At 46.6% G+C, this 14,719-nt stretch overlaps 1 protein-coding gene across 1 annotated transcript in view; it reads right to left on the reverse strand.

Moving 5' to 3' along the window:
* Dscam (DS cell adhesion molecule) overlaps positions 1-14,719 on the reverse strand; it is a 448,055-nt gene that overhangs the window by 188,612 nt on the left and 244,724 nt on the right. Inside the window, exons 4-5 of the mRNA XM_070030727.1 lie at positions 6,466-6,612; positions 1,902-2,180 (exon numbers count right to left, since the gene is read on the reverse strand). Of these exons, the coding sequence (XP_069886828.1) occupies positions 1,902-2,180; positions 6,466-6,612 (426 nt within the window). The remainder of the gene's footprint in view (positions 1-1,901; positions 2,181-6,465; positions 6,613-14,719) is intronic.

The following is a 14,719-nucleotide window of genomic DNA, read 5'->3' on the forward strand; positions in this document are numbered from 1 at the left end:
AAGGAGGACTCAAGATTTAAAGTTTACCTCTGAGGCCTGAGAGGGGACAGATGTTTCTGAGAAGAGCCACTAGAAGGCAGAGGTGGAGATTGGCTGTGTTCAACGCCAAACGCTGAATCGGACACTCTTGTTCGTATGACAGAAAGCTGAGGCCGAAGGAGGATTTTTCTCTTTTCACTTTACAAGCTTCTAAACTATGCACGTGTTATATTTATAAAACACAGATGTCTGGATAAAAAACAAATTGAAAGGAAATATATAGACTTAACGATAGGAGAAGTCTAAAACGTTGGTATTTCAACTTTCATAGGACTACTTAACAGATGGGTCCTGTTCTATTTATATCAGTGAATAAACATTTATATTCTATGTATTACATTAAGAAAAATAGAAAGTTGAGGCCAAGTATGCAGACCTGGGCCTTGTTTATAGACAGAAAGGATCTAAAGGTATGGAAACCAAGAGAACACTTCCTGTCTCTCTTCCTTACTAGCTTTCTCCTACACAAAGAAGGATGAATGAAAGAGGAAGGGAACCCCAGAGGAGACTCTGGGAAGTTCTGTGGACATGGTGGAGGACTGTCATGGTAAAGACAAGCTGAGTGAGAAGTCAGACCAATGCCTCTAGAGAGCAATAGGTCAAGGAGATACTGTGAGAGTTTGAGCTGAAGACAATGGCTCTTTGAGATGGTGAGTTTCATTGGAACAGGAAAGATGGGAAGGTTCAGACACTCGAGTTTAGCGAGTAATCTTCCACATTGGCAGTGTGATTTGAGATCAGGAACATAATAGGTTTGTAATACAACTAGAACGAAGTTAGATTTGGAAGACTAAGGGAGGGGGAGAAGAAAAAGCGGGAGAGACAGAGAAAGTAGGTTTCATTGAAATGACTGATTAATCTTAGGTTATAAAATCAATGCAATAGAAAACAGAATCATGTAAGATCTCTGAGCACAACACGAGAAGATTGTAAGCCTTTTCTGGGCCATCTGGTGTTCCCCGGCATCATGCACACAGTTCCACAGCTACAGGAGTGTAGTGTGCAGACATTGCCAGCCGAGGCTGCTCAGATGACCACTGCAGGACTTGGGCTACATCTCCCAGAGCGCTTTCCTTAGAATGCATTCTCTAGCTTGTGCTGTTCCAGGCAGGGCCCTGGGGTGATTCTGAAGAGGTTGTTCTGTAAACAGGTGCAGGGGTGGGGCACATCCAGAAAAGAAGACTCCTCTGTACTCCATGTCAAATCCTTGCAGTTCCATCTACTCATCTCTGTCCATACAATTTTTATAAATATATGTATTTAAAAAGAAGAGAAGCATGATGTTGGCAACTAAGAGAAATCCTGCCTGGCGAGGGCCCTGCTGCCCGTTCTGGGCATGTCATGCTGGTAAGTGATGTTGCTTTGGTCAGGGCATGAGCGTTTGGTTAGGGCAGAGTGCGCCAGCTGTGTCCCGCCCAGGAGGACTCCCAGCTGGCCCTTGGCATCCCCCTGATGCTCATCCTTGATACAGCCACACCCCATGGAAGATGAAGAGACAATGATCTAGCATGCTGAGTGCAAACCCAATTTCAGCTCATCACAGCCCCGTCGAGACATTTAAAGTAGTGTCTGCAAACCAGCCATGAAGACCCCCTTAGACCGGCCCCTGTGTGTTCAGAGTTGGGCCGCTGTGCACCCACAGGAAGTGTTAACTTGGAAACGTAGCAGTCCTGGGTCCTAATGAGGATCTCCAGATGTGGGCACCAGGCAACCCTGAGCTCAGACTGGGAGAGGAGTGTCGTGGGCTGTCCCTCTGCCTTGGGATGGGGAGGGATGGATGGAGCGCTGCGCAGCCCAGCCCACAGCACCGCTGACCATCGCCCCCCGCCTCTACCCCCACTGCCCACTACCGTCCAACTTACGTTTCACGTACAGGCGGCCTATCACCTTAGCCGTCCCATAGCGGTTGGACACCTCACACACATAACTGCCAGAGTCTGAGGGCCGGGTGTTCTCGATGAGCAGCCCTGTCACTGTCTTCTGGAACCTCCCGGAAAGTTCCAGGGGCATGTTATCCTTCAGCCAACGGTAGTCAGGCTCTGGGTGTCCAAGGGCTTTGCAAGGCAGCTCCACCCGCTGGCCGGCCATGGCTTTGTGATGGTCGAACCCGTCCAGGATGGATGGGGCCGAGTTCGCTGGGTCTGCAGGAGAAAGGAAACCGTCAGAGCCCGACTGAGTCCTGCAGGAGTCAGGACGGCAGGCGTCATGAATCCCGTACACCTTAGCAACTATTGAACTGGAGCCTTAAGAGAAAAATGCCCTATTCAGAGAAATGCTTCTCCTTCAGAACTTGCTGAGGACTGAAGCCTGGGGAGAGCATCCACCCTCCATTCCCCACCAGATAACACAAATACAGATGCCACTGATGAGAGTCTTGACCAGGAGAGAAGGTCAGGGCATCGCTCCCCTTCCAAAGGGGTGACTGACATTGATCGAATGTCAGTAAAGACCATGTCACAAAAATAAGAATTTCAAACTTGACAGTGTATCACTTATTTATTTCTAAAGCGTGTATGCACTTTAATTTTTTTAGTGTTTGATTAGCTATCAAAAGCACCTTACAGGAAAGCTCCCCACCTACACCCCAGCACACGGGATCTAGAAACAACCAGAATGTCCCTGCAGCCAACTCCCAGGGTGACCTGGGGAATTCTCACCCACGTGGGAACTCACTACTGCCAGGCTCACAGGAAGTGACAGACACCCTGGAGGATCTTCAGAAAAAAAAAGTGAGGATTTACACTGCTTGGACTAAGCTTCTCTCACATTCTTCTGATATCTGCTTCATTCACTCAACAAATATGATGGTGGAAGGTCAGCCCAGACTCCAAAACCACAGATGCATGACATCACGGGCAACCCCCTAAAATCGCTCGCTTGGAGCCACTGACAGGATTGGGAGACCATGGAGACACCAGAGATAGTCCAGAAGGAGGACTATAGAAATAGCTCCCATGGTTTTGCAGGACAAATGGCATCTCAAGCCAGCCAGCAAACTTCATTGGTGGGCAAATCGCACATCATTGTGCGTTTTCTACACTAGGGTAAAACTCAGATTCTGTGCCTGCTGAGTATCACACCATGGCCACATCTTCAGCTAAACCAGTGGTAATTCCAACTAAAATGATTGACCCCCTCCGGATAACAGTGCTGTACAATGAAAAGTCCTTTCTAAAGGGGAATCTGGAAACTCCTTCCCACCACATGCATAAACGAACACAACATGAATCACAGACCGAAGTGTAAGATCTTATAAAACTACAGAGCTTTGGGGGAAAACATAAGGAAAACATCCAGAGTTGTTGGATACAACATGAAAACCTAAGAGACAAAAGTGACATAGTAACCTTTATCAAAATGAAATGCGTTTGCATATTCAAAGCTGCGTTTAAGCAAGAAAGAGGAACTACTGAGAGAAGATACTTGCAAATCTTATTGTGGAAAAAAGGCTTGTATTATCGTTTCCATTTTCATCATGAAAAGAAATAATTCAATCAAAACTGGGAACACACTTGAATAGCAATGTCACCAAAGACACACAAACGAATAAATTCAGGAACACGTGTTCGACTCCCCCATGCAGTGGAGCAACATGGAGCAGAAGGAAAGCGGACACACGCAGCAGTGGGCAGCAGAGGCCCTAGCACATGGCCGGCAGGAACAGAACTCAGCCTGCCCACGAGCTCACCAACACCCTTCAGAACAGAACTTCTGTCTGACCCAACAAAATCCAGAGGACTTAGGGGTGAAAGTTGGAACTGACTGCAAATGGGAAGGAGGGACCTTTGTGAAGGATAGAAATTCCCTAAAGTTGAGTTACACTGACACGCATGCAAATTCCCTGGATGTAGGAAGATTCTCATAGTGGTCGTGGTTTGTGGGCCTTAGCTTCCATTTCAAGACAGCGCTTCCGGCTCCTCTGGTCTTCCTCTCCCGTGGCGCTTCACGGGCTGGGATTCTTCAAGCACCTCCCTGGCTCTGCAGTTTCTCTTTTCCTCCCTCCATCCTGCAGCTTCCGTTCCGTTCACCCAGAAGGGCCACACGCAGAGCACCTGTGAGCTGTGCAAGGCCTCCCTTCACACTCACCAGCAGGATGCTTCCTCGCAATCTCGCCTTGGGCTCCATCGCGAGCCCGTGCCCACGCGGCCCTGTGCCGGGCACAGCTCCCTGCTCAGGGAAAGGCTCTGCCTTGGGCGGCGGCCTCTGTCCACTCCTCTGCAGTTCCGAGGCTGTATGGAAATCCTGGCGAGCTGTCCCCTTCACTGCCCACCCCCCCCCCCACTCACATCCGCTGTCCTGCTGCTGGTTCTGCTCTCCTGTGGGTGTCGGTAATCTGCTCACACCTGTCCATGTGCTAGAGTTTCCATGGATTACAGAGCCTGCGTTTGTGGATGATGCCATCTGTAAGCTTCTCCTGCCCCTGTTTCATCTATTGCAGTGTCTGGAGAAGTATGGAGACATCAAAATCTAGCTACTAAAATTCCCTGTCGTCACCCCCACTCTACGTGCACATTTTTAATTTATTTTTGTCAGTCCTGAACTCTGGGCCTGGGCGCTGTCCCTCAGCTCTTCAGCTCAAGACGAGAGCTCTACCACTTGAGCCACAGCGCCACTTCTGGCTTTTTCTGCTCATGTGGTGCTGGGGAATCGAACCCAGGGCCTCAGACATGCAAGGCAAGCCCTCTACCACTGAGCCACCTTCCCAGCCCCACTGTATGTGCACATTTGGAAAATAAAGTTAAATCTAAAATGAAATTCACGTTTCTTCTCTTTGAATACTGAGCACATTTTACACAGTGTACTCAGTGTCTTCCTCCTCTCTGTCACCAACAACAAATCTTTCCCCTCCACTGCTTTGTTAAAATTTCTGTGACCGAAACCATGAATTATTTCTTACACTTGCGAATCACTTGGCCCTCCGGTCTCATTGCAGGACCAGGGTGTGCCCGCACCCACTGGCTTCTTCTGCCCGGGCCTTGTGTGTGGCCATCCTGAACAGGACGCTGCTGGTCCTCATCCTGTCTTCACAGGGGTCTGATGTTTTCCACACTGACCACATGCTTGTGATGGTGGCTCTTTGATTGTAATATGAGAGAACCACGCTGAACCTAACACCTTGCGAGAGAAACTTGAGCCATGCCACTTAACCATTTAGAGTGAAAACAATCGAGCTACCTTAAAACAGAAAACTTAGCACAAAGGTCTTCGGTCCTGCATTTGCCCCTGGATGAACTGTTGCCTTGTTGTAACCTCAAGTTGATCTCATGGCAAGATTTATCCCCCAAACCTTCTCCCTTCTTGTCTCAACACAAGTTCCTCCACAGTGCAAGGGAGACTTTTTCTAGCATATTCTGTAGCCACCAGGGTGAACTTTCTAATATATTCTCCCAATAAGATGTAAGAAGTGAAGAATACTAGGAAGTGGCCACTGATGTGACTGACAGAAGGATATGTGAAGAAAACACGTTTGTGAGGTCAGGAGAGCAATCACGGAGTCGTGGTTGAGATCTACGGCTGTTGAGAGGCGGATGGCATCAGCCGTTCTGAGATGGTGGCTGGAGTACAGAGGGAACTCCAGGAGGACACTAGGAGGAAAAGCTTATGCTTTTCCATTTCTTCTCCCCTCTGAGCTTCATCACAAACACTACAAGATCCTCAAACATTGGCAGCAAAAAATGGAACGGTCTGTTCCATCAGGCTACTGTAACAGAACACACAACTCACCACGCACAGTGACTTTATATGCCTAAGTTACAAAGGTTATGAGTATTTTAGGCTTAGTTTGCTAGCCCTGAGCTGGATAGATACTTCACAATTCTAAACCAACCGGCCATGAAACATTAGTTTACCACTTGGTACCTGGGCTGCTAATTTTTTCACAGATGAATGCATAACAAGCCAATTATGAAGATTATATAAGATGTTGTTGATATTTTCTCAACTTAATAACTCCATAAATTTAACAAGTGATCTATTTACCAATATGGAATTCAGGTTTCCTTTAGTAGAGAATAATCTTAGAAGGATGCGATGCAGCATTTACTTTCAGATAAAGGTGATTTCTCCAAAAGCATTAGACATCACACCAGATCAAAAGCGAGTTTCATATGATCTATTCTTGTCCTTAGATCTCTTCATGGTAGGGGACATGGTATAGGGGTTATAACTGTGGCTAATAAAAAATACACAAATATAGAGGGTAGGTGAAATGTTTCTGAAAGCAAAAGTTTCTTTGGACCAAAGGAATGGAGAGTTACCAAACTTGAAATGACTTCACTTAAATATCTGTATTTGGATTACATTGCATTGATATTGGTTTAAGAGATTGATAATTCCTAAAGTATTTTTATGGGAGGGTGGGGAATAAATCCCTGAAGATTTTGTTGAGTGTTGAGTGTTCCTAGTGCACCGTTGTATGATTCTTACCTGATACAAAGAGTCTCGCACTGTTACTCTGCCTTGTCTCTCCAGTGTACCTGTGCCGCGTGATACAGCGGTAGTTATACAATCCATCTTCATTCTGTACATCTTTAATATACAAGGCTCCCGTGGATGGGATGAGAAATCTAGATCCTGAAAGAGAGGACATGATGTCTTGGTTAGATCACCACACAAGCAACCCAGCCCTGCAGACAAAGTCCTTGAGGTTTAGCCAAGGGTTAAAATTTACTTAAGGCTCCAATCTTCTTCTATGTTTCAACTTGCTTAAAATGGAGGTTTTTTCATATTTTTTTAGAGAAACAGATGATGCAGGAATCTGAGGGCCCCTCGATCTGAACTTCCAGCCTCTCACACTGTAAAATAAGCAGCTAATTTCTGTCATTGCAGCCACTCCACCCCTAGTATTTTGTTATAGCAGATGAAAATGATCAAATCATTGTATTCAAAAGTCTTTCCTTAAGACTTGGAAAAAATTATATTAAGTGAAGTAAGCCAGGCCCAAAGAAACATAGGTCCCATGGTTTCCCTTATTTGCAATATCTAGTATATGTCTGAGTCAAGCAGAAAAGGTCAGATAAGGTGATGAACCCTAAGATATGTATTCAAATGTTGTTTTTTCTTTCATGCGATTGTTTCTAACACATTTATAAGATTATTTCTTTGTTGCTTTGTATGTCCCTCCCCCACAGCATAACCCTGCTTTCACTGTATAATTTGTGGAGGGGAAGGGGAAAAACAAATAATTTAAATAGGGATACAGGTGGACCCATTGCAACAATGAGATGTACAAGTCGTTATGTCGAAAACGAACTTTACAACTTTGGTTGGAGGGGGAGGGGGACCGGGGAGAATTGGGTGGGGGGCAGGGGGAGGATGGGAAGGGATGGGAAGGGGAAACAAAGGAGGAGGCTACAATGCTTGATAAGAAATGTACTCATTATCTTGCCCATGTAATTGTATCCCCTCTGTACAGTATTTTCACAATAAAAACAAAAAACAAAAAAAAAAGTCTTTCCTTTCCTGGAAAGCGATGGTCATAGAAACAGCAGTCCTTCTGCTACTAACTGGAAGAGAAATCATTCTTTGCATTCACCTGCCCTGACTGTCTGACTCATGTGAAAATGGCAGCTTCCGCCTTCCTGACCAGTTGCTGTGATCACCGCCACAGTCAGAGAGAGGTACCATGAAGACCTAGGTGTCCTGATGAAAGTCTAACCACCTAGAACATGGGTGTTACCATCTAGAGGGGCGGGAGCCTAGAAAGAACGGATGGGGTAAGGGACAAAGCCAGTCCACACAGGCACTTCCTGTCTGCCTCCTGAGTGCCACCGTGGGCAAGCTGCTTGGGTCCCCCACATCGTCCCTGCCAGGATGGACTGCACCCCTGAGACTGTGAGCCCCATCAGTCTTCCTCTCTTAGGTTCATCATGGCATGCATTTGGCCACAGCAGTGCAGACGTATCTAATCAGGGTGATGCTGTTTTCACAGAGAGTTTTAAAGCATACTTGATTTTTCACTTAGAAATATGTCCTCAGGTTGGTTTTTCTGTTTCCATCTGAACAGTGCTAATAGGAATTAACAGAGCAGATGGTTTTTCTAATAAGATGCCAAATGGTATCACAACGTACTAAAACCATCTCAGCTGTGTCTAACACTTCTCGCTGACAGCTATACTGTGTGACAGAACTGGGCACCTTCCAAGACCGTTTTTGTAATACAGCAAGGAGTGAGGGGTGCCTGAAATGAACCCCAAGTTCTAAGCCCAGAGTGCTGGAGAGGAGAGGCGCCTGCAAATGTTCAGCTAACATTTCCTGGTTGGAAAGTTGAGTTAGCCCTGACACAAAAAGAAAGAGAGAGAGAAAAACATACACCAATGATGACCGAAACGCTAGTGGTCACTTTTAGTTTGGAGGTGGGTTGAAGGGAATCAGACTCGGAGCTTGGTTTGCACGTGGGTCCTCTTGCATGCCGGGGTTAGACTCAGCATGTGGGGGCTGCAGATCCAACTGGAACAATGAATGGCCTGCTGATGACGATTTCTAAAGGATCCCATTGCCGATTTCTAAGACTAAGAGCAGCAGCTATGCGCAGCAGGAACCCTATAGATGCTAAACCAGCTTGCAGATATGGCCTGAAGTCCTCCCCAACCAGAACTCAGATGCAGAATTGCTGAGCCCCTGGGCCTCAGAACAGGTCCTTACTGGAAACAAGATCATTGTAGATGGGACAAATTAGTGTGAGGTCACCCTGGTCCAAGATGGGTCCCGATCCACTGTTACTACACTTCCCGGTCCCAGCCTGTAGGTGCTGTGCGCTCAGTAGGGGCCACGAGTGCCCAGCCGTATCCTCACAATCCTCCCCAAAGCTCCAAAAGGAGGATCCCATTTTCTGATGAGAAAATCAAGGGCTGAGTGTAGGTGATTCCTTGTTTAAACCACTACAAATATCTGAGCCAGGAGGAAGCCCTGGCAGGTGGGCTCCGTGCCCTGCCCTCCCTGTGGTGTTCTTGACTCTGGGCCACAGGAAATGTGAGGGAGAATGTTAGAAGACCGTGCAAGACCGCAGCGAGGCCCAGATGCTCTGAGCAGAGAAGCATTTAAACCCAGCAGCCGCAGCATGTGGGTGAAGGGACACTGAGGATGGGTCTGAAAGGCTGAGGAGCAGGGAAGGAAACATAGCTGTTTAAAGAAGTCAGGGGTGCTGGTGGCTCACACCTGCAATCTTTGCTACTTGAAAGGCTGAGAAGGGGACTGGTGTGAGAGATGAACAGAGAAAGGTGGGCGTGAAGTGGTCATTTCAGCTTCACAGCAGAGGCCTTTGAAGAGTTGGGAAGTGTAGGGGTCAATAAGTGCATTAGGATACTTCACACTCTGCAGTTATAGGACAGGAGAGCACAGATATCCAAGACACCATCATCATCACCAACCAACAATATTAGGTGCGAAGGTAATGAGACGGTATGTGCACATATGCATGCATTTCATCTATAAATAAATAGAGAAGACTGACCAGCAGATATCCACCAAAAGGTTCGCAGCAGTAACTCAGAATTCATGTGTGGGTTAGGGGAGAAGGGACTGTGCTTCACTTCTGTCATACATTTGAATAACTTACATGAAGACTCTACTGGGTGCTACTTTTAGAGATGAAATTTCTTCTGCAAAAGCTATCTGTAGGTGTCAACCCCCTGACACAACCACAGAAGGCCCAAGCCAACTCTATGGGGGTAGCAGGGAGGGGATGAGAGAGGGGTGATATTTGCACTGGTGAGCTCTGGGTCTGAAGAGCCTTTGATTTTGCTTGGTCTTCAGGCTGGTCACTTCCTGGGCATGGCTAGAAGCAGGAAGGGAGACTCTGAATGCTGATCTTGGTCTTTGTGTCCCTCCCCTCCCAATGCCTCCCTCATACAACCCATCTCCTAGATCCCCCTCGGCATGCTGATCTGGGGTGCTGGTACGGCCTTCCCTCAGGACAGCAACCTGGGAGAACAAGGCAGTGCGCTGCCACCTTCTGACCTAGCCCACTGCTAAACTCAGCGAGGGCTTGGAGAGTGAAGACACTAGTTTTATTTAGGTTTTTCTCAAATTTAGGATCAGACAAAGAAAGCATGGTATTGAGAAGCAGAGCCTCACCTCATCAATTCACCTAGCCTTTATGGGGTCCTCTTTGGTTTCAAAACATGTCCACAAAGACAGCCAAGGAGACTGGTATCCTGAGACTGGAACCTATGACCCAGTTTGGATGTCAAACTTCCTGGAAGAAGTCACTGGACCAGAACTAAAGCCATTCTCTCTGCAATATCGGGGCATATGGAGACTCAGCTAGCACCCTGGCTGCCTCGGTAAGTAAGGAGTCATTTGGGCATATATTTGTTTCAATTCTCTGAAAGCAATTTCATCAAGACATTTTCCTCGTGTAAATAAAATTCTCTCAGTGATTTTCTCCTGCAGTGAAATGAGGCCCAATTATACACTGCTAATTTCAGCCACACAGTGCGCTCCAACTGTATACCTAATTACCCTGTTTAGTTTGTTAATGATCAGATCTCTGCCTGTGCAGATACGGCAGTCTGTCATTAATCTTTGCTCTAGTTAGATGGTTGGAGAAATTAATGAAAAGGAAAGTAAATCCAAAGGAATAGCCCCACAACCATGGTGCAGCTGTGGATGGAGCAATCACCGAGTAGGTGTGAGGGCCTAGGTTTGACCCCTCCCCCCAGCACCACAATAAAAGTCAAAAAGAAAATAAGGAGAATAAAGATTAAGGAAGAGTAACAGAGGGAAAAAATTAATAAAAGCACATTATATATGTGTAAATCTCACAATGAAACTCCTAGATACATTTAAATGATGTTAAAAATTAATTATAAATAGTTAAAATTGAAAATGTCACAAAAATTACTCATAGTACCGTCTGAAAAAAAAATTAGCTATCAGTAGAAAAGTACAATGAAGATCCTTGAAGAAAAGACAAAGATATAACTACAGTTCTAGAGAGAGAAAGGATAGCTGGGAATTTATGGCTCATGCCTGAACTCCTAGCTACTCAGAAGGCTGAGATCAGAGGGTCAGAGTTTGATCAGCTCAGGCAAAAAAATAAAAATAAAGGCTGAGAGACTTGTCTCCAATTAACCAGCAACCATCAGAAATGAAGGTATAGATAAAAAGCTAAAGGATAGTGCACAGGCCCTGAGTTAAGCCCCAGTACTGGCACAGAAAAAAAATAAGTAAATAAATATATAGAAGGAGAAAGAAAAACACGGCAGAGAAGCAGCATGTGGAATGTGTGCCTGACCACTACCAGCCTTGCTGAGCAACAATAGGGTTAGTACAGGACTCCCTGGAACCTGAGGGATTTGCTCAGGAAGAAATGAGGTGCGCAGAGGAATGCCGAGGAACGACCCGAGTGCACATTACTCTCGGTGGCGGTGGCCGTATTGAGGGACAGGTGTGCCATATGCAGGATCACCCGGGTGAACTAGCATACCAGACAGCAAGGTGCCAGAGACGGTGGGAGTCCACAGGATCAGGATGGGCCGTGATGGCTGTGCAAGTCCTCGTGAGCCCGTGGCCGCATGCGATCCTATCTCGGGGAGAGCAGTCTCCTCAGTCTTCTGTGGCCCTTTCCCAGAGATGCCACTTCCTCGGTGACCTAGGCCAGCAGGTACTTCGTGTTTGGGAAGCCTGGCTTGTGTGTTACAGGGCACTGGAACCTGTCCTGCTCACAACTTGGCTTCATCCTCACGGGAACTGGGGCTGTCTTGGAATCTGTCCATGGATTTGCCCATGCTGCCTTCTTGACAAGTATCTGATTAGAGTCTAAGCACCATCAACTTTACCTCTGGAAAAAGTCAGTGCAATCTACCACAATGCCCCACAGGGAGGTGCAGTTGGAGGGCTGGGGTGTGAGGTTTGTCTTCTCAGCTCAGAGACACCCGGACACCCACCCTCCCTCCCCGCTCCTTTCCAATACATTCCTCCACCCATGTTCACACTTGGCAAGAGCTTACAAATCTCACATCCAGCATGCTCATTTTATATCCGTTTTGATTAGCAAGCCTCACAGTGAATACAGCGCAGAATAACCACGCCAGGGCCCTCAGACATCCTCTGAATCCAGGACTGTAAGTTTGTTCTTTCCTTCAATGGAATGCAACGAGCATTTAATAAAAGGAGGATATTCCTGCATAAAAGATGAATTTAAAAAATCCCCAGTGTTTTAAGATAATTTGCTCTCTTCTTAAGCGAGACTATGAAAGGGTTTTCTCCCATGTACATTTTACTCGTTTGGATATCTTCTGATAAATTATGCTCATCTCATGCTGGGGAAATTTCGACTTGTCATTCGAGCAGGGATCTGATGAAATCGTTTTAATGTCTAGCACTGAAGACATTTTCCACTTCTTGATATTAAATTTTAATTAGAGGATATCCTTTTAAGCAACCAATATTTTAGAGAGAAAAATAGCAAAATGAGGGACATAGAAAAAGATAACGTTATTTAAACTCTAGGACATGACTTGTGGCACTGCTTTCTTTTAGGATATTCTGAAGATATCCATAATTATCCTCAAATACTTCAATAGATTTCAGAAAATCAGTGCCAAATTTCCACCTCAGGTGTTTTAGCATGAATAATATCCAGGTGTATTCATTAATTTCTTTGCTAAATTTTTGCTATCCTGAGACTGAAACCCATGACTCAGGCATGGTGGACAATTGTTCCATTCCCAAGCTCTGTGCTCACCCCCAAATCATCCCGGCCCTGTCAATCAAGTTGACAAAGATCTTCCCACCCCCCCAATCATAGCTAAAGTCTAACACAAATCTGGCTTCAAATGGGCTCAGAGTTACGAATGAAATAATAAACCACACACCGAACTCTTGCTCTGCACAGACGTGACCTGTTATTGTCACCAGATGGATAAGCAATTCCAAAAAGCCTTCCTATGTGGACAGGGGGTCAACTTCTGGCCTGCATTATTTGCTAAGGCAGCATCATAGGCTCATGTAAGAGAAAACTGTCGAGCAGGGCTTCGAGGTTGATGTGGGTGGGAGGGAACAGAGTAAAGATGAAGGGAACGAGTGAGGATGGATGTGTTGCGGGAGGAGGACAGAGCTAGGTGAGGCTCAATGTGTTCCGGGAGGACAGAGCCAGGTTTTCCTGGGGGTCATCACCACAAAGTTTCTTGTTTACCACTGCCTCTAACTCCTGACCACGTGGAAGTCTCCTGGAAAGGGAGTTGGATGGTATATAGGGGGACACACTGGAGGAATCCCAGTATATCTTCTGAATCCAGTCTCCTTTGACGACTGGCATGCTTTTGCGGGCACGGGTATTCATTCTGCTCAGCAGGCAAGTGAGCCCAATCTCAGTACTCAGCTACCAGCCCAAGCTCAACTCTTTTGCATCGCACAGGCAGGACCCACTGGGAGCCATCCATCAGCTGTTAGGCAACAACGATTTTAGACAGATGTATAATCGCCATCGGAGATAGCCATCTTCCCTCAAGCTGTCGGTATGTAAAGGAGACTTGCATAATTCATGGGGAGAGGTGGGATCGGCCTTCCGTGAGCCATGGATGGTACATTTTGTGTTGTGCTTTGCCTGGCTTCACCTTCAGTGAGGTGCTCGTTTTCATGTCCTAGGGCTAGCTGTGGCAATGGACCACAAACTGGGTGTTTTCAACAACAGAAACTTCTTTTATCCCAACTTTGGAGGTTAAGAGTTATGAATCAAATTATCCGTTCGTCCAACTGGTGCCCCAGGCATCCTATGCATGAGAAAAGCTCTTCTATCAAAGTAGTTTGCTTCCTTTCTGTACATCTTGTGAGTGTTTGTCTTGACCCTTGTTCATGACATTTTATTTGCATCTTTTCCCTGCTGCACCTTAATTGAGACCTCTTGTGGGAAGCTCCTTGAATTTTAGTCGCATCCTATTAATTAAAACACATCATTCTGCAGAGTGGGAACCCGTGCTCAGCCAATGGGAACAGAGGGGCGGGCCTTCTGGGTTAGGGGTAAACAGGGAGCAGCCTGCCTGTTCCCTGTGCTTGCTTGCCTGGCTGATGGTACATGCCCTGGCAGAGGTAAACTTTGCCTTGCTCAATTCCATTCTAGTTGTTGTCCTCGTTCCTCTGTGATACCCAACAGCCTGAGCCACTCCTAACATGCAGCACATGTCAACATCAGACACTTTTACCTGTCTTGACATGTTTCTCTGAATCTGTGTTCAACCCTGCCCCCCACTCCACTCAAAACTCACTCGCCCAGCTCCTGTATAACTTCCCATGAGCCAAATTAACCTGTCTGCAGGGTGTAGATTTCAAAATGAGGTCACATTCTGAGCTACAGGAAGTGAGTGCTTTACTCCATCCCTGAACCCATTTAACACCAAGAGCAGCTCAGCACACCCCACCCCACTGCATACCACATGAAAATTAGGTAAGCTAAAAGGAAGCAGACTACGCGGATAATTCTTTACCTAGGATGGGTCTGTGAGCACACCTTCCATCCCAGGTCCTCAGCCCCTCCCTCAAAGCTGGGTGATCCGGCCATGCCTCACTGCAGCCGGCCCTCAGCCCTGGCCGTTCCTCCTCCCACTTCCCTTCCCAGAGCTGTGTTTACCCCTAGCCCCCAGCTATATCAGGAAATGCTGCCTAACTCTAACTGCTCGGTGCCATCTTCAGCCACACAAGCACACAGAGGACTTCCTTACTCCATATCTGACCCTGAACA

The sequence above is a fragment of the Dipodomys merriami genome, unplaced genomic scaffold, assembly GCF_024711535.1.
Source record: "Dipodomys merriami isolate MVZ:Mamm:240054 unplaced genomic scaffold, mDipMer1.0.p SCAF_2, whole genome shotgun sequence".
Taxonomy (NCBI): domain Eukaryota; kingdom Metazoa; phylum Chordata; class Mammalia; order Rodentia; family Heteromyidae; genus Dipodomys; species Dipodomys merriami.